The following is a 20,693-nucleotide window of genomic DNA, read 5'->3' on the forward strand; positions in this document are numbered from 1 at the left end:
GCTCCTCCACACTCAGCCTCCAGCAATTCATCAAACATACCATTGATGATGTGTTCCTCCCAGCCTATGACTTCAGTGCCTTCTGCCTCAGGTAGTTGATCTTGGCTAATTCTCTGGATTTGCCTGTATCGCCAGATTTTGGGGCAGTATGCCTTGTGACTTCAGTTATTTGAGAGATAGAAGAAAAGTTGTTAATTCATAGTTTGTTCAGCCGGGTTTTTGTTGTTGTTGTGAGGATGGGAGCGGTGACTTCCAATGTCTTTGCGTGTTGAAGCTGAAACCAGAGGTCTGGTGAACTTTTACATTTTTGAAGTTTAGACTTTTTTCTTAAGACAAATTTTCTTTCTGTTTTAAATTTTGGTTTTATTATAGTATTATCTTATAGCCAGCGCATGTAACCTGTTCAATTTCTCTTCATTATTATTTATTGAAATTACTTCAGGGCCAAATACATGGTATGATCTTGTGTGTTTAACACAGAGTTATTAAAAAATCAATTTTGCCAGTTTTTAAAACTTACATTTTGTGTATCTTTGTTCTTTTATTTTTATCTACTTGAGAAGCTAAGGATTGGAAGTAAGATGTTTTTTAACAGCCTTGAAAAATTTTCCCATTAGTAATCTTTAATCTTACTTTTTAAATGTGAGTGTTGAGAATTTTACCTTCTTTCTCATTTGTATTTGCTGAATGAAACTTATCCATCTTTTGACTGTTAACATTTTTAATGTTACTTTATCTCTGTTGTGTCTTTTGTAGTTAGATTCTATTTTGACCATTTATAATTTAAGATGGTAACTTAATCTGTTTTAAATATCTTGTTGCCTATGGATTTTTTATTTTTATATTTTATGCCTCTTTATTTTCTATAAGAAAAAGAGCGTGTTTTTCTTTCTCATTATTTTGTAGTTTGTAGCCTCATTTTGACTCTATTTGTTACACTTGAGTTTCTAATTAATTCTTTAATGTATATTTCTGTAACTGAGAGCATCAAATTTATAACTATATCATTTGAATTTTTATTTGAAATAAATTATTTAACTCAATTTTTTACTTGTACTCACTCAGTTTAAAAAACTTTACCAAGATATCGCACCACTGCACTCCAGCCTGGGTGACAGAGTGAGATTCCGTCTCAAAACAAAACAAAACAAAACAAAACAAAAAAACTTTAAAATAGAATCTAAAGTTTAAGATTGAAGTTACTATAATTTTATTATATGCAGTATATATCCTCTCTTTTTAGAACAGTGCTTCTCAGATATTTAGGTTCAGGGTATTTTTATATTTTTAAAAATTATCAAGAACCCCAAAGAATTGGCTTTTGTTTATTGGGTTATATCTGTTGCTAATTACCATATTAGAAATTAAAACTTTGAACACTTAAAATATGTATTTATTCGTTTAGAAATAATAGTAGTGAATTTATTACCCGTGAATATAAATGATGTGTTTTTATGAAAAATAATAAAACTTTTCAAAATAGAAATAAATTAGCCAGAGGATTAGCATTGCTTTACTTTTTTATACATCTTTTAAATATCAGTAGAAGGCAGCTAGGCTCTCCTATCTGCTTCTGCATTAAATCCATTGTGACATCACAGGCCATTTAGCCTCTGAAAAATTTCATTGTATATTCATGAGAGAATGAGAAAGAAAAAGGGAGAATAATATGTTATTATGAGAAGAGTTTTACTTGGTGACACCTGAAAGGGTCTTGCACAATCCTAGGGGGTCTCTAAACCCCACTTTGAGAATTACTGTTCTAAGATAATTTATACATTTGAGACATCAGTATTTTAACTGGTTTTAGTGATGCTTCCAGTTCCTTTACAATAAGGCTTTACTGATACTGATTTCTTGATTCTGTTATTGTAGTACATCATCAAATAATTCATTCCACACAGTGTCGGTAAAAATGGAGTAGGGTGCTCTAGAAGAACAAACAATTCCCAAATCTCAACGGGTCACCAGGCCTCTGCACAGAGGACTCTCATCCTGGACTCTGTCTCTGGCCGAGGAGCAGGCACCCCATCTGAAATGACAGTCACTGTGGTAGAGGAACAGAGAGCATGCCTAACCAGGTGCTGCCTCTGAGCTCTTCTGCCAGAGTGATACCCATTGCTCCAAGGGAGGTACAATCTTACCTTGCCCCAGAAGAAAAGAACATTGAAAAATGTGTGACCAACACAGAAGGTGCATGAGCAAAATATTTTTTGAGTCCTTGTCTATCTAAGTATTGATTCTGCCCTCATAAGTGAATCATTGAATAAGGTATACATTTTTCCATTTTAATTTTTTTGGACCCATTCTCAAGAATTGGATGGGTATACACTTTTTTTTAGTAGTTTCCTCTTACCTCTAGGTTTATAGGCTTGCATCATTGCTTTAGACATTTAGGGTTTCAAATTTACTTATTTTTCCCTTTAGGGCTTTTCCCCATATGTTCTGGGAAATTCTCCCTCCTTTATCTTATAACAATTTTTGTTCACTTTTTAAAAATTTCACAATCATTTTGAATTTCCAAGGTCTGTTTTATTTTCTGGTTGTTTCTTTTCTGCATGGAATTTTTGGTACAATATATTCTCTTTCTGTATGATAATATTTCTTGTTTAGAAATTCTTTTTTGTCCCCTGAAACATCTCTATTTCTGCTAGGGTAATTTTTTGCCTTTTGCTTATCTTGGTTTTACTCCTTAATGTTGTAGGTTTCCACAAATGCTGTGGTCTGTTGTAGTCTGTTCATGTTTACCAGCAAGATGCTGAAAAGTAAACTTGAAACTCCATTTAATGAGATGGGCTTGCAGACTTGTGGGCTTCACTGAGCAAATACCAAATCCCTGAAGGTAAAGGCCTTTTCTCTGAGTCATTTATATTTTTCTTAAGAGGAAACCTCCAGTCTTCTGCCGATTGTGGGTGTTCTGTGTCATAGAGCAAACTGTTTTTAATTTTGCCTTTGGAACAATCTCTCGATTTTCATCTCTGCATCTCCTTCTCAACCACCACTGCATCTCTGGGAGGCTGCAGGACATGCTGGATCCTTTTCTGACCTCAGGAAGCATCATCCACCTTCAATAGCAATGAGTACCCCTCTGACCACTTTTTCTCTTTCATACTTATGTTAAAATTTCTCATCTAATTCCTTTCTCTTCATCATTGTGACTTTAATTCCTTGACTATCATTTTAGGAGATATTCTAGTGAGAGAGGAGAAAAACAGTTGTCATTAATCAACGATTTTAAACCAGAAGCCTTTTTCTTTTTTAAAATAATTCAATGGATAAATGGTGCATGTTTGGAGAATGGGAAATCTTAGTGATCCTCTTTTCTATCCTGATGCATGTTTAAGGAATGGAAAGTCCCAATGACCACTTCCTGGTGGGATAAAACAAATCCTGGAAGTCTTCCTACCGTTTAGAAACACAGATAAATTTGTTAAGGCCTATTAGCAAGGGGAACAATTTAGCAAGTAAGAATCAGAACTACAAACTTTTGTGATTAAAAATTAGTTTCCCAGGCACAGCCTTAATGTCTGAAATCCAAAGGTCTCTAAGTTTAGACAGATCAATGTGTCCTAGTTTTGCATATTCACACAAATCTCCATGTTGGACCAGAGAAAGAGTGATTTTCTTGTGACTATTCTTTTTTCTTTCTTTCTTTCTTTTTTTTTTTTTTTTGAGAGGGAGTCTCGCTCTGTCACCCAGGCTGGAGTGCAGTGGCGCGATCTCGGCTCACTGCAAGCTCCGCCTCCTGGGTTCACGCCATTCTCCTGTCTCAGCCTCTTGAGTAGCTGGGACTACAGGCGCCCGCCACCATGCCCGGCTAATTTTTTGTATTTTTAGTAGAGACAGGGTTTCACCATGTTAGCCAGGATGGTCTCGATCTCCTGACCTTGTGATCCACCTGCCTCGGCTTCCCAAAGTGCTGGGATTACAGGCGTGAGCCACCGCGCCCGGCCTTCTTGTGACTATTCTTAATCAAACCTTACCAGATGAGAGTCTTTGAACCAATTTTATGATGCAGAATGCCACCCTCCCTCTGCAGTTACAGATGGAGGAGGTACATCTCCTTTACATCTCCTGAGATTTCCTCTCTTTGTTGTTAACTAAGAAGACTTGCAGTTCAGTGTTAGGTTCTATAATATCTCAGCCAGATTTTTATTTCTTTCTCTGTAAGTTAAAGTTCTCCAGAGAAACAGAACCAATAGGATGTGTATGTACAGAGAAAGAGATTTGTTATAAGGAATTGGATCTTGCAATTATGAAGGCTGGCAAGTCCAAAATCTGTAGTGTGGGCCTGCTGTTTGGAGACCCAGGAGAGCTGATGGTGCAGCTCCAGTCTGAATGCAGTCTACTAGAGGATTCTTTCTTTCTTGGGGACACTAGTCTTTTGGTTCTATTCAGGCTTTCAATTGGTTGGGCAAGCCCCACCCACATTATGGAAGGCAACCTGCCCTGCTCCAAATTCACCAATTTAAATGTTAATCTTATCCAAAAACACCCTCCAAGTTGGCATATAAAATTAATTACCACAGTATCATGTCAATTCCTATAAAGATTTTGACATCTTTTAATTGCATTTTTTCCCTAAAGAGTTCAGGTGAAGGTCTCTTTATAATAGTTTGATTGGAACAGGGTGAGCCTTTTTACTTCTATGTACAGGTCTTTCTTAAGTTCACTGTTTTCATCTTTTCTACCTTGATTTTTCCCAAAATAAATAAATTCCATTCATTCTTGTCTCCCCGTAAGAATGCCTATTTTATACATGTTGGCTCTCCATTGGCCATGCTTCATGTCTAAAATCTAGCCACCACAAACCTCTTGGAAACTCTGTGTCTACTTCCACATTGTATCTTTGTTTCTTAGGATGGTCGCAGAGGTCCAGAACGTAGAGGGTCAGAACCTGCAGGAGCAGGTTTGCCCTGAGCCCATTTTCAGGTTCTTCAGAGAAAACAAGGTGGAGATTGCAAGTGCAATAACAAGGCCATTTCCTTTCCTTATGGGCCTCCGAGACCGCTCCTTCATCTCTGAGCAGATGTATGAAGTAAGTAAGAATTTCCAAATGATGATAAACCAGGTCCATACTCAATTATGCCAGACTTCAAGATGCAATGAACAGGCTAAAGGGCCTCCTGTGAGTGGGGACCTTCACCATTCTGTAGGTTAGGAGGTGACAGGAGAAGCAGGCATCACAGAAAACCTCCCTTCTTCTGTCGTAAATGTTGGGGGAGGGCCACAGTGAGGGAAGTGAGGCAGGAGAGGGAATGGGAATGCTGTGTGGGTGCAGATCATCCTAGGTACATGTAAACAATCTACTAATGGTAGCCATAATTAAAATAAATAAGTGAGGTAGGCAGCATTTTATTCCAAAGCCTACTTATCTGAAACACCTGAAACTGAGATTTTTTGAAACTCACAGTGAAGTTGTGTCATGTTAGGTTACATTTGGAAGTGGATGCTTGCTACTGTCTCTCCAAATCATTGTTTGATCTTTGGACATTTCTAGAGTCCTAGAATGCAAGTTAATGTTAGCAGTGGATGCCCTTAGGGATACTGAGGACAAGCCTTCTTCTTGTCTTTGTGAATTTTCTGTGCCCTTTGGCCAGGAGTCACAGTATGGGGCTGGTTGATTGGTTTCCTGGAGCGCGTCAGGCCAGGCCAATCCTAGTAGTGGTTATTGTCCACACAACAGAACAGCCTTGTTAAGGCCACTCCTGAAATAACCTGGCCAGGCTCTAAAGCCATACACAACATTCAACTTTGAACCCCCATTTATGATTTAAAATTACTCTCTGCCCTTAAGTGTACAACAATGTCAGAGAGTCAGGTTCAAAAAATTAGAGTGTATTTTTATGGTGGAGGACATTTAAGAAGTCATCCAAATATATGCAAAATTCTAACATTTCACAAGAGAACAGATGTTCTATCTACAACTTAAGAGTCTTTTGTAACCCATAAATCTCTAGCTACATAATTCTCCATTTAATATTTTTAAGCATTTTCAAGAAGCTTTTAGAAACCTGGTCCCAGTGGCAAGAGTGATGTATTGTGTACTCAGTGAACTGGAGAAGACATTTGGCTGGTCACATCTGGAAGCATTGTTCAGCAGGATTAACCTGATGGCCTATCCTGATTTAAACGAGATTTACAGAAGCTTCCAAAATGGTAACTATAGCTCTCAACAGCTTTGGGGGATTCAAGCCCATTTCATTCATTGATTCATTCATTCACTCTTCGTTCATATTTGACAAATGTTTGACGGAGTGACTATTACATGCCAAGCCCAGGGGGAATATAATGATGAAAAAACACACATGTCCCATGTCCTTATGAAGTTTACATATAGTGGGAGTGACAGACGTTAACCAAGTAATCCTGCAAATGGTTGCTCAGCCAGGACTTGATTTTGATGCTGTAAAACATAGGGTTGAAGTCTCCATTTTTTTGAAGGAAGACATGAGTGATGTCTTTTCATAGGAAAGGAGGAAGCCTTCTCTGGTATTTGCAGATATGTTCAAAGATAAAACAATTTTCTTTGTATTAGAAAATTTATCATTCAGTGCAGTCCTGTGTCAACTTGTTTCTCCAAACAAAGACTGGAGAAGTCATGAAGAGAGCCTAACACATACTGGTACACTGAGGAGGAGCTGCATGTGAAAGCTATGAAGACAGAAAAGGGGGTTGGTGGAGGCCTTTCCGAACCATGTGGTTGAATCACAGACTGTGGGAGGGAGGGTGTGAGAGCTGACTCTGGAGAAAGAAGTTGAAGTGGATTCTGGAGGGCTTGACACCCTGTGCTAAGGAATCTGGAGTTTAGTTTTTGGAAAATAAGCAATAAAAGACATTTAAACAGGGGAAAAGTAAAAGAAGTCAGTATGAAGAATGGGATGTGTTGATTTGTGAATACTATATCTTGATTCAAAAAAGAGGTATCTCGTTTTCATATTATAATACATCCAAGTCAGAGAAAGGTCTAGAGGAAGTCAAATACTGTACATGCCTCCTTTGGTATCCACGAGGGATTAGTTTCAGGAATACCCACCACTCTCAGTCCTGGATGCTTAAGTCACTTATATAAAATGGCATAGTATTTGTGTATAACCTATGCACATGCACCGGTATACTTTAAATCATCTCTAGATTACAATGCCTAATACAATGTAAATAGTTGTTAAATTGTATTTTTCATTAGATTATTTTTAATTTTTGTATTGTTATTTTATTTATTTATTTATTGAGACAGAGTTCACTCTGTCGCCCAGGCTGGAGTGCAGTGGTGTGATCTTGGCTACTGCAACCTCCACCTCCTGGGTTCAAGTGATTTTCCTGCTTCAGCCTCCTGAGTATCTGGGATTACAGTCACCCACCACCACACCCGGCTAATTCTTTTGTATTTTTGGTAGGGACGGGGTTTCGCCATGTTGGCAAGGCTGGTCTTGAACCCCCGACCTCAGGTGATCTGCCTGCCTTGGCTTCCCCAAATGCTGGGATTATAGACATGAGCCACCATGTCTGGCCTGTTATTATTTTTAAATTTTGTCCCATATTTTAAATCTGAGGTTGGGTGAATCCACAGATCCCAAGCCAACTATACCTAGGCACAAATTTTGAGTCAATATTTGTATTTTAACCAGGGTGTTCCAGGCTGTGGCAATTAAGGGAATGATGTTACTTCTACTGCCCACATCTCAGGGGCTCTGATTCTGTCTGTGGACTGTGGGGATCCTCCTGGCCCCAGCATCCACATCTCATATGTTAGTATCTGGCACTTCCTGTGTTTGGGTGACAGGTACCTGAGGCTCACGACTGCCCACTGCCTCAGACTATGAGTAGAAATGTGAGAAATGGGCAGAAGTAGAATGAATTGTAAAAAGATTGAAAAAAGAAAAAATAAATCTCTACTTATACTACACAACATCCACAAAAAATAATTCAAGTTGGATCACAAATCTAGAAGTTAAGACCACAAGTATAAAGCTGCTAAAAGAAAACATAAGACAGTGTGTTTGCAAACTGAGAGTAGGCAGTAATTTGCTATACAGGACACAAAAAAACATGGATCATAAAAGAAAAACTTGGTAAGTTAGATGTCACCAAATTAAAAACTATGCATCCAAAGTCACCATTAAGAAAAGGAAAAAACAAGCCATAGACTGGGAGAAAATATTTGCAATACACATATCTAACAAAGGATTGTACTCACAAAATATGAAGAACTCCTATAAATGAATAACAAAAGGACATATCACCAATTCAAAAAATGGACAAACGATTTGAACAGACATTTCAAGACAGGAGATATAAAATGTCCAGCAAGAATATAAAGTGTATGACATTATTAATCATGAGGGAAATGCAAATTAAAGTTATAGTGAGATATCATTCACTCACTAGAATTGCTAAAATTAAAAAGACTGACAATACCAAGTGCTGATGAGAATATGGAACAATTGGACCTCCCATCCCTTGCTGGTAGGAATGTAAAATGATAACGACCACTTTGGGAAAGTGCCTGGCAATTTCCTATAAAGTTAAATCTAACCTATGATCTTCGCAGTTTCACTCCTAGGTATTTACATGAGATAAATGAAAATATGTTCATCCAAAGATTTGTATAAGAATGTTTATGGCAGCCTTATTCATGATAACTAAAATCTGGAACCAACCCAAACGCTCATCAACAGGAGGGTAGATAAACTATGACTAATTTATAGAATATAATACTATTCAGCAATAAAAAGAATGAACTGTTATCACATAGAGCAACATAGATAAATCTCAAAAACATTATGTTGAGCAAAATAAGCAAGTTGTAAGAGTACGTACTGCATGATCCTATTTATATAAGTACAAGTACAGACAATACAGACAAGTACAGTGCCAGAAAGGAAGGAGCCATTGCTGGTGATAGGAACCAGAACGGTGGTGTCTTAAGCACAAAGCAATTTTCTGGGATGGTGGAAATGTTCTGAATCTTGACTGGGATGTTGGTTTCACAATGATTTACACTTAAGATATGTGCATCTCAATGAAAAAAAGGGGAACAAGGCTCTGTTGGACCTCGGGGGTGGGAGATCCTGGGGCTTGGACATCAAGTTCATCTTGAGCACACTGAGGTCTCTCCTCTGGTCACTGTCTGAGTTTGGTAATTTTCACATTGTTTTCCTCAGTATGCTATGAACACTCACCTCTCCAAATGAATAATGTAAACGAGTTAGAAGATAGACCCAGATTACTACCATATGGTAAACAAGGTAACTATCATTTAGCTGATCAATGCCCTTATTAAAGTTTTGCTTCCTTGCCTTCATGGAGGCTAATCTTGTATTTTCTCTCCTATCTTAGCCCTCTGTTATCTCCCAGTCCTCCTCCCCTCACACAGCCATGTACCTGCCCTTATCTGCCAACAGGTGTGAGAGAACCAATGAAAAAGGAGATCTGATCTCTTGAATAGATGGAGTCTCCATTGGTGGAGAATATAAAAAGAGAAAATGGGAAAGGTAGACAGAGAATAATACAGGACAAATTACATAAATGGATTCCATCTTCTAAAGGAACATAAAAATCCTACCCTCCCAGGTTGAGATAAGGGGATTATTTTTAATTAATTTCATAGAACTGTTAAGAGAAACTCAGAAATAACCTAAGCCATATCAGATTCAGGTGAGAGATGTTCTTTACGGAGTTGACCAGTTAGGGGTCCCTAGTACTGTGGTCACAGTCCAAGAGGGGAGTTTTGGATATGGAGAGAGAGGGGAGCCTGAAAGATAGAATTGCGCAGGGAGACAAAACTGAAATAGTGTTGGCAGATAGAAGATCAAAGTGAAATGGGAGAAACAGAAATGGAAAGAGAGGAAGTATAAGACACAGCAGAGAAAAGGTAAACCGAAACATCTGCCAAGGATCAGAGGTAAAAATGGAGAGAGAAGTATATGGAAAAAGAAAGATGAGAGGAAAATAAATATCAAGAAATGGGGAAAGTGGAGAGGTACAGAGGCAACTATGTAGATAAAGAGTTAAGAAAAAAAGGGTGTAAAATCACTTGAGAGTGAAAAGTGGATAAAAGGGAGAGAGAAACAGACTGGGACAGTGTAGGTTTGAGGTAAGAGCACTGGATATCCGTAACTTTACAAGAGTTGTTTCCATTAACCGTAAGTTTTCAAAATGAACTGTTCCCACATCAAAGTGGCACTTGCATCATACTCAGATTTCAATAGGTCTCTCCCAGAATAGTCCAATGATTCCCAAGCACAAATCTCCACTCTAAATTATTTTTAGAGTACATTTATTCATGGACCTGAGGACCTTTACTCAAGGGTCAGATAGACATCTACACTTGAATTTTTTCAAGAACCTTAAACTTGGTACTTTGAGAACTGAAAGCAACATCTTCCTTGCTCAAGTTAGATCTAACTCCTCTGCAGCACTCTTTCTCTCAGAGACAGATCACTATTATCCCATGGTTTTTCAAGTTGGAAACCTAGTCAAGTTATCATGGATGACTCCTCCCTTGCCCTCAAATACATGCCAGTTATGCAGCCAATGTAATCATTTCATCTTCAGGTTGCCCCTGGACTGTCCATCGTTGCATCCCCAAGACCAGGTCTCTGGTCCAGATCTCCATCACTCTCATGATTCTCAGGGCAACATCCTTTGCTCATCTCCTCCCTCTAATCTTGCTTCCATCAAATGTGTTATTTGCACTTCAACTAGATGGGATATTTTAAAATGCACATCAGATTGTATCATTTTCCTGCTTACCTCCTTAATACACTAAGGATTAAATAAATGGGTTTTTAAGTAGCATCCAAAGGCATCCACAATGAGCCACCTGCTTACTTCTCCAGCTTAATCACCTGCCTCCTGAAATATTACTTCAAGGTAGAGTAAAATTTCCCCCAATAATTTCAATTGTTAAATCTCTCTTTCAAACTGAGGCTTTCCCTATGTTTTCTCTATGCTGCCTTATTTAGAATTGTTTTCCTGTCCCACTATCCTCCATTTACCCTTCTCCAATCCAGCTAAATCCTATTTAGAATATACGATCAAAGGGAGGTCTTTCTTTAGAGAAAGCTAGAAAGGCACAATTGGGAGACCAAGGATGGGAGAGAAAGAGCAGTATTAGAGAAAGCAAGAGAAAAATTGGCAGGAGCAGAGAAGAGAGAAATGCATCTAGGAAAGAGAGGCTCCAAGAAACATCCACAGAAAAAAACAGAGGCAGAGGTTGAGGAAATGTACAGAAACAGATGGAAAGACATGAGTGAGAAAATGGGAAAGAGAACAAGGTATAAGGAAAGGAAGACTCCCCCATAGTGGATGAATTATTCTCAGCCTCTGGTGAAGGTTACTGAAAGACTTAATCCTCAGGTCAGGTTATCTGGGGAGAGGAGACCTTTCAGTTTATCAGGTTTTCTTAGTTTTCTCATTATTTATTTTCTTGTTTTGATGCCTTCTTGACCATAAATCAAGACATCTGAGGGATTTCATTCCTTTCTGCAGAGAACAGCAATGCCTGTCATGAAACGGGTGATGTAGCAGTGCCTCAAGAAGCCTTGAGCTCCTCGCCAAGGTGTGAGCCAGGTAAGGAAGGAGTGACTTGCCCTCCCTGACCTGCAGGGTGTCAGGAGGTAGAATTCAGAGCTGGTGTTTCCTGATGCATTTTACTCTGAGTACATGCCACAGGCAAAAGATCCATTTTGTCCTTGGATCCTATAATTCTGCTAAATGTTCCTAAGTGTATGTTATAGTAGAAATACGCTAGAGAAGGATGATGTCTTTCATGTCTACTAATAATAAAAACTTGATTATACTTACCCACCATTTATTTTCTCTAGAGAATAAAAACTATTATTGTTTGTTACTATTATTATTTTGTCCCTTACTATAGAAAGCCTTCAAAAGAGACATGTTCCATCAGACCAACTACTCGAAAAACTAAATGATAATTTTTGCCAAATATTTTCCATTGTGTTACTATCTTACATAGTTGTTGTTCAAAGAATTTTGGCAAACAAGATGTCATTTTATCTCCACAGCTTATGAATTTAGATGGATAAACTTTTGCTTATTTCTATTTTATAGCTAAATAAAGTAGAAGTAGAAGCATAGAAATGTGTAAGGTCTTTTACCAGGTCAAATGAGTCAAGCAAGAACATGACCCACATCCCTGCTGACTCACTGCAGTGATGGTTGTGTGAGTTTGGCAGAAATCAGGGTAGCCAGGGTCATGGATTGGAGTTCACACAGGAGACCCAAGGAGGCCTGCAGGTTCTTAGGGGAGTGGGCCAGGGCCTGGTGCAAGGAGACTCTTATTCAACAAAAGCATATCCGTGGCCAGAGCAGGGAAAAGCAGAGAGAAACAGTAAGATTGGAATCTGCCATGCAGGATGCAAGAAATCCAGAAGAAGAGAACCAGAAAGAAAAATGGAGACATAAGCAGGAAAATGTGATGGAGGGCATTGAAGAGCAACAGAAAAGAAAAAGAGAGGGAATCCCAGGGAGTCAAGGAGATGGACAGTGCTTCATGGCGTAGAAGCAAGAGCGTGTGGTAACCAAAAAATGAGAAGGAGAAAGGAGGTAGCAGAGAGATGACCAGAAGGAAAACAGGCAGAGCAAGGCTGTGGTGGGGCTCAGGCGAGGTCCTTGGAGCAATGGTGTGTTTTTGCAAGGAGAAGCTCACTTAAGTGCTGAACACCAGGATTCAGCAGGAACGTCCTGAGGTCTGTGCTGTCATCACTGTGCCTTGTTTATTTCCAGGTTTCTCTTCAGAGTCTTGTGAGCAATTAGCTCTCCCAAAGGCTGATGGAGGAGACACAGAAGATGCACCCAGCCTACTACCAAGTGGGGGAGGTAATTATGATTTAAATAACCAATAATCTCATTAAATTAGTTGGCCTATCTCTATGCAAGCAACACTTCCTTCTCTCTCCACCACCACCCCTGTAGCACACTTTTGTTCAGCCTGTGGTTGTTTTCCCAGGTGTGTGGGAGGCAAGGGGTAAAGGACGTCTAAGTCCTTTAGTGGAGGGGCTCCTGGGCAGAGAGCTTAAGGGTACAGAGTAATAAAAATTACTCTGATTGGAGGCATCAAATGGTGTTGCCTAAGTGGGCCCAATTTTATCTACATGAGTATTGAATCTAAATCCTACCAGGATGGGGTTTGAGAAAAGAGAGAGAATTTTAAACTTACTTGCCAGGGATTATTTAGGAATAATGAAATACTGTATATAGAAGAGACAAAGTGGAAGTGACAAAGTTAGAAGAATGAATAGGGATATTATGGGGCAAAGAGGTAACAAATATCATGAAGGAAGAGACAGAAATGCGAAGAAATGGTAGAAGTCAGGGAGAGGAAGTCAAGTCAAAGAGATCCTGGAGTTGGTTTATGGTGCAGATGCAGCAATGTGTAAAGACAGGGTTAGAGGGAGAAAAAAGGAGAGAGAGGGAGAGAGGGGGAAAGGGGCCTGACAAGGTGCTAGAAGAAGTGGAGCCACTTTTATTTGGTGCAAAGATACCTTTATTCCAAGGGAGCAGTTCTACACCTGAACATTAGAGCTCAGTATGGATCCAGGTAGGTGTCCAGGTCACTGCCAATTGTCTGTCATGTTCCTCTTTCGCTCTGCAGTGTCCTGTAAACTTGCTATACAAATAGATGAAGAAGAATCAGAAGAAATGCCCAAGTTACTGCCTTATGATACAGAAGGTAATTAGGATTGAAATTAAAGCTTTATTTTTCTGTCAACATACAAAAACACCTACTCTTTCATCTCCCTTCCCATTCCCCCATCTATTCATGTATTCATCCATATATCTATCTATCCATCCATCCATCCATCCATCCATATATTCATCTGTCCATCCATCCATCCAGCCATCCATCAATCCATGCATCCCTCCCCACATACAGACAGAGACAGTCTATGCCCAACTTCTTCCTGCTTTCCTTAAGAGACACAAGTAGCAGAAGAAGGATGAGCTCAGACTGGTTGGGGCTTTCCTGCATATAGGACATAGGGAAAGAGAGAGAGAAAGGAAAATATAGTTTGAATCGTTAAATAAAGAGAGATCTGAGTGATTGCCAGTTTTACCTAAATAGTTGTGGGATCCAAATATTACCATGTTGAGTAACATTTGGGTAATATTACCACATTGGGTTATAAGGAAGGGTAGATAATTTTCAACTTATTTTCTCGAGGTTATGCCAACAGCATGGATATAATGAGTATATTGCAATATAGAAAACTCAGTGAAAGACTGTTGAAATGAACTTCACAAAGGGAAGGGTCCCTGCCCCTTTGTTAATGGCAAAAGATGAGACCTTTGATAGTATGGGAGAAAAATAAGACAGGATATACAGAAAGACTGAAATTTAAATTTTTAGATTTAAATTTTGGATTGAAAAATTAGGAACAGAAAGCTAATTAGAGAGAACAGATAGAGGCATGGAAATGAGCACCATGGAAGAAAGGAGATAAGCTTGATTATTAAATATGGCACAGGACTTAAAAGGTGGAGAAAATACTGTGAGAGGAACAGAGAGAAAAAAAATGCTTGAAGCCAGAGACAGTGGAGGAGAGGCACAAAAGTTATACACAGAGAAAAAAAGAAAGGAGAATAAGTGAAAAGTTAGCAGAGAGTGAAAACTGCTTGCAAGAGATGGGGAACAATATGGGACATTGTAGGGATGGAGGGAAGATTCACTAGACAGAAATAACTTCTGGCCCAAGAATGAGACATGTTAGCAGCGAGTTTTCACATTATGGTGTCCCCCAGCTATCAAAATGACACCTGTAATGTTCTCAGAGGCAGTTGACCTCCCCCTGAGGCTTTCATGTCTCTCCCATCCATAACTTAATGATTTCAAAACACATATGTCCAGATTTATCTTCTAAGTTCATTCATCTGAGTACCTGAATACGTTCATGAAGATATTTGAAAGACCTCTCCATTTGGATGTTTTTCAGGAACCTCAATACAAGACACCTCCAAGAGTACATACCATCTTTCCTGACACAGATCTGACTCCTCTCCCAGTGTTCCCTCTCTCAGGATGAAACACTATTACTCCATTCTTCAAGCAGAAACCTAGGAGCCACCCATGACTCTCCCCACCTTCCTCAACTTAAACACCCCATCAACCATCCAGTAGACTTTTAGTGAGTTCTACATATCTCACCTGTCCATTTCCTTCCACCCCAACACAAAAATTCTGGTAAGATCTCTCTCTTGGACTGGAGCAACAGCCTCTAGACTCACATCTTTCCTCTGATCTTGTACCTCTCACATCCATTCTTTCCAACTCAAACAACTCTTTCAAAAATGGAAGTTGGCTTATCTTACGTTTCTACTTTAAATCAATAACTACTTGAGGTCATAAGAATTAAATCTATTTTTTCCCCCAGGGCTCCAGCTTCATGTCTGCCTCTCCTGCAATTACTTCAAGGTTTATATACAAATTTTCTAGTCATTGTCATTTTCTGATGACTCTTTCTCATCTGAGCTTTCCTAAAGGCTTAGCCCTGTGCTTGGAAAAGTCATCTTGTTTCACTACAATCTCCATCATGCTCACTAATCTTGTGAAATCATATGGAAATTACATACACTCTCAGAGATGCCTTTTTTGATCCCTAGTTCTAGAAAGCAACGGGATGATAGATGCAGCAAGGACATACAGCACAGCACCAGGGAAGAAAGAGGGAGACAAGGAAGGCAGGAATAGTCCTGGAAAAAGAAACCAAGACAAGGAGAAGTACCAAGACAGTCCAGCGGGGAAAGACAGAGGTAGGAACAGAAGAAGCAGAGACATGTGTCAAGCGTGAAAATGAGAGTGCCAACATGGGGTGGGAGACCAGGTGGGCAAGGTTTCTGACAGTCTCTATCAAATTACTGGATTGTACAAGAGCTCCTTTTACCCTCACAAAACCTTTAACATCGATATGCAAACAGCTATATGTCTATCTTACAGACTGGGAAATAAAGCACAGAAATGCAAGCAGGATATTATCACAAAGGCAAAGTAGAAAAGGAAGAGTGGGCACCAGTGTCCTGGATGTGTCACTGGGTGATGGTTGTGCAAAGTCAGCTGGGGGTTCAGGGCTGGGTTACAGGGTCAGAATAGAAAGAAGCCCAAGGAGTTCTGCAGGTTCCTGGAGGATGGACCAGGGATCAATGTAAGGCTTTAAGGAAAAAAAAAATGCTAATGGGAGGGAAGGGGAATCATGGAAACACAGCATGGAAATGGAGCCTGCCTTTTGGAATAGGAGAGGGATCTCGAATAAGAACTAAAGAAATAATAGAAAAGGGATATGGTATGACTGAAAAAGAAAAAAGAAACAGGAGACAAGAGAAGCCAGTTGGAGAGAAGACCAGACAATCCAAGTGCTGCCCAGCTAGGAGGGAACTATGTGGAGGCAGAACTGTGAGGAGGACGCTGAGAATTAGAGAGAAGGAGAAAGAGGAGCTACAACAAGATGGAGAAAAGGCGGAACAAGACAGGGGTGGCTCTCAGCGTTTGCCCATCTTGGATAGCATGAACACACTGAGGTCTGTGTCCAAGTCACCCTCTGTGGTCTGTCAATTTCTTGTTTATCTGCAGAGATCTTTGATCTAAAAACTCCCCAAGTCACTAATGAAGGAGAACCAGAGAAGGGGCTCAGTCTACTACCAGGTGAAGGAGAAGGTAATTATGATTTAAGTTTTTAAATATTTGAGTACATCTTTGTTTTCTAGTTGACATGAAAAAAAGTTTCCCTTTCTCCCATCCTACCCTTCCCTTCTTCACACTTGCATACATACACATGGAATTATGCCAATTTTCTGTTGTGCCTTTTTGAAAACTGTGAGAGAGACAAAGGATCAAGGTGAGCTGAGCCCCTGAGTGGGGACCATATTTCTGCATGGGGAACGTAGGGAGAACGAATATACCAGAGGTAGGCTGGGGTGCCAGAGAAGTGTGCCTGGGTGATGTTATTAAACACACATTAAATCTAAATAACAGCAGATTATGGCAACTGACGCAGAGGAGAATGTTTTCAGCCTACTTCCAGAAGGATCTGGAGCACAGACATGTTTTGTGAAAGACCAAAGGCTTGCAATTGAGGAAAGTCATGCGGGAGACCCTTGGGATGGCGCTGACAAGGGAAGGACCTGTGGTGCTATAGCCCCTGCGTGAACAGAAGGTCTTTTCCAACCTGGAAGAAGATAACTTTGAGAATGAGGAAAATATATAAAATAAGGGACATTTTACCAGCATCTAGGAGCATAAGATAAAACCCAAAGAAACAGAAAAGGAGAAAGTAGAAGACACATAGAAAGGTGATAACCTCAAGGAGAAAAATTAGAGAAAATTGTAAAAACGGTAGCCAATACAATAACAACAGCAATATGGGAAGGAAGCACAGAAGAAATTATGCAGAGAAAGAGACAGATCAAAATAATTAAATAACCCATAAAGAGTGAAAACTGTTGTCCAAGGAAAGGGGCAGGTCGAGGGCCTATGGAGCTGAAGTCAGAGTCACTAGATAGAAGCAGCTCCCAGCAAAGCGCACCTCTATCAATAGTGAGTTTTCCAATCCAGGTCCCCCTAGGTAGAGAGTGGCACGGAAGCATACTCAGAGAGTAAGAGTACTCTTTCCCCTGTCTCATCTGCTCAGGTAGTGGAGTGATTCTCATGTACATGTCTGCGATGCAGACCTGCTTTCCAAGCTCTTCCATCCATGTGCCTGAAGATATTTATCCCAGGACTCTGCCCATTGCAATGTCTTTCAGGAACTAAACACATCCAAAAAGGAAACCAACACCTCCTCCGAACCTAGAAACTCCCCCTTCTCCAGAGTTTGCTCTGTCAGTAAAGGGATGAATGTCCTGTTTGCTCTTCTACTCATCAGACTCTTTTTCTCTGCTTTAGCACAATTGTTATTTGCAAGATGTCAATCAGATCATTTTCTTTTCCCCTTAGACGTGGTGATCTTTGTTGCACAGGATTAGATGAGTTATCCTTCCTGTGGATTTCTGTGGCTTCGACCCTTCATGGGGCCCCAGCCCATATCATCTGTCTCATCTCTATTAATGGCATCAATTGTTTCAGGAGCTGCAATGATCTGATCTTTCTTTTATGTGTGGGCCCTTGAGCCACATTTCCCCTGTACTATGTGTTGTTGCCTTGGCCCACTCTGCTCCTGATCCCTTTCCTTATCTGGTTCATTTCCACCATCCCAGGGATGCCTTTCCTGATGCCCAGTATGAGAAAGGGGGTGACAAAGAAATAAATGAGATGGGGAAAGCCAATAAAGAGCAGAGTCAGGGGTGCAAGAGAAAAAGACAGGAGCAGAGAATGGAGCAGAAACGCATGGAAACAAAGAGAAGCACCTGGAGCCACTGGCAGCAGGAAAGCAGGGCAAAGGCAGAAGAAATGTGCAGAGGAAAGGGGGAGGGGGAGAAGGAGAGAGAATTAGGAGTCCAGGCAGGAAGTGAGCTGATGGATGGTTCTCAGCCTTGGTGACAGCAACTGGAGTGCGTCCACTTACAGGCCAGGTGAACCCACCTACAGAACCCACCTACAGGCCAGAAGGGCCTGGGTGATGGACAGCCCCACCTAGGAGATACTTCGGCTTCCCACATCTTCACTAAGTTTTCTCTTCATAATTTCTTGAGGGATTTCTTTTCTTTCTGCAGAGGGCAGTGATGACTGTTCAGAAATGGGTGATGGAGAAGAGCCCCAGGAAGCCTCTAGCTCCCTAGCAAGACGTGGATCAGGTAAAGAAGGGGAAGATTTCCGGCCCTGGGCTGCAGAGTGTCAGGAGGTTGAATTTGGAGCTTGTGTTTCCTGATTGTCTTTCCTCCAAGTATACTTCACGGTGAAAGAATGCAATTAAATCTGAGATTTTTCACATTTTCTATACATGGATCTTTTGGGAAATGCAGGGAGGAATCTTGATATAGAAGTCTGTGTTTAATGGAATGGGTTTTATTGTTTGAACATATGTGTTTAGATAATCACGTGGTAGTTGGATTATGTCAAGGCAAGGCGATGTGTTCTCTCCTTCATATTCTCATGCCTATTAATACTGAAGCATTAAAATATTTTATTGAATAAGATCTCCTGATACCCTCACAAAACCTTAAGATGGGGGCAGACAAACTGGGTAATCCTATTTTACAGATGAAGAAATAAAGGTCAGAATATGCTAGGAGGAAAAAATGCTCTTTGCCTTTATTTTTCTTCACTATCAATAGCATTACTTGAATTTAAAATTCTATTCTCACTCACTTTTCCTATGGGAATGAAAAAGCTTATCATCCCTCTGCTGGTAGATACTTTTTATCATTTTATTACAAACTTGACAAAGCCTTCAAAGAAATGGTATCCTACCCTCTAATTGACAGAATTCAGATGAACTCTTTATGAGACTAAATGCTATTTTTGACCAATACTCTTCATTATGTTATTGGATCATGCAGTATGTTTTTAGAGGACTCTGATAAGTGTTACATTTTTACCCTCAGAAACCTCAAGATTTAGGCAGGGAAAGTGCTGTTATTGTTGTTTTGAGGAGCCAGAAACACAGAAGTACATGTGACACCAGTGTTTGTTAAGACCCAAGAAGGAGGGAAATGCGGAGACCAGTGTCCTGGATGACTCCTTACAGGCTTTCAGTTCTGTGAGGCGGGCATGGGTTGGGGTGGGGTCCCATAGACTGAGTCCAGTGTGGATGCCCAAAGGGTTTTTAGGAATCCGAGAGACTACCTGGGTTTAATGGAAAGAGACTTTTATTAACAAATAAAGCAAGCTTAAGGAGAGGAGTGGAAAAATTACTGAGAGTTCGAAAGTATGTAAATATAATCTATGATATGAGACAGGAGATATCCAGAAAAATAGAGCCAGAAAAGATAAACAGAAGTAGAATGTGCATAGTGGATGTAGCATATCACTGAAGGAGAAAGAGACAGATAGTCAGGGAGAGATGTTTGGAAGAGAAAGTCCAGAGAGCCAAAGAGAAGGACAGTTGCCTTCATAGAGTAGCATTCTATGAAGGTGTATGAAGATATAAGTGTATACCTTCATGTGCCTTAATAGGCATAGAGTGAGTGGGGCAAGGACATAAAGCACAGGACCAGGGATGCAAGAGGGAAATGAGGGAGGCAGGAGCAGTCCCAGAAAAAGAAACCAAGACAAGGAGAAGTACCAAGAGAGTCCAGCAGCAAGAGACAGAGGTAGAAACAGAAGAAGCAGAGACATGTGTCAAGCGTGAAAATGAGAGTGCCAACATGGGGTGTGAGACCAGGTGGGCAAGGTTTCTGACAGTCTCTATCAGATTACTGGATTGTACAAGAGCTCCTTTTACCCTCACAAAATCTTAAACATCGGTATGCAAACAGCTAAACGTCTATTTTACAGACTGGGAAATAAAGCACAGAAATGCAAGCAGGATATTATTGCTAAGGCAAAGTAGAAAAGGAAGAGTGGGCACCAAGTGTCCTGGATGTGTCACTGGGTGATGGTTGTGCAAAGTCAGCTAGGGGTTCAAGGCCGGGTCACAGGGTCAGAATAGAAAGAAGCCCAATGAGTTCTGCAGGTTCCTGGAGGAGTGGACCAGGGATCAATGTAAGGCATTAAGGAAAAGAAAAATGCTACTGGGAGGGAAGGGGAATCATGGAAACACAGCATGGAAATAGAGCCCTCCCTATGGGTTAGGATGGAT

General features: G+C 40.2%; 1 protein-coding gene across 17 annotated transcripts in view; it reads left to right on the forward strand.

The window, feature by feature from the left end:
• The window catches only part of SP140 (SP140 nuclear body protein), an 88,484-nt gene that overhangs the window by 8,637 nt on the left and 59,154 nt on the right, over window positions 1-20,693 (forward strand). For 5 of the 17 annotated variants that reach the window (XM_054477706.2, XM_054477711.2, XM_054477710.2 and 2 more), the window contains exons 2-10: window positions 4,861-5,038; window positions 5,991-6,159; window positions 9,165-9,248; window positions 11,494-11,574; window positions 12,751-12,843; window positions 13,619-13,696; window positions 15,625-15,774; window positions 16,589-16,672; window positions 18,667-18,747. In XM_054477706.2, the coding sequence (XP_054333681.1) occupies window positions 4,861-5,038; window positions 5,991-6,159; window positions 9,165-9,248; window positions 11,494-11,574; window positions 12,751-12,843; window positions 13,619-13,696; window positions 15,625-15,774; window positions 16,589-16,672; window positions 18,667-18,747 (998 nt within the window). Of the gene's footprint in view, window positions 1-2,696; window positions 2,843-4,860; window positions 5,039-5,990; window positions 6,160-6,538; window positions 9,130-9,164; window positions 9,249-11,493; window positions 11,575-12,750; window positions 12,844-13,618; window positions 13,697-15,624; window positions 15,775-16,588; window positions 16,673-18,666; window positions 18,748-20,693 lie in introns of those variants that run through there. The other 12 variants (XM_054477713.2, XM_063648068.1, XM_063648067.1 and 9 more) reach the window with 7 other exon arrangements.

Source organism: Pongo pygmaeus, chromosome 11 (genome assembly GCF_028885625.2).
Source record: "Pongo pygmaeus isolate AG05252 chromosome 11, NHGRI_mPonPyg2-v2.0_pri, whole genome shotgun sequence".
In the NCBI taxonomy this organism is placed as follows: domain Eukaryota; kingdom Metazoa; phylum Chordata; class Mammalia; order Primates; family Hominidae; genus Pongo; species Pongo pygmaeus.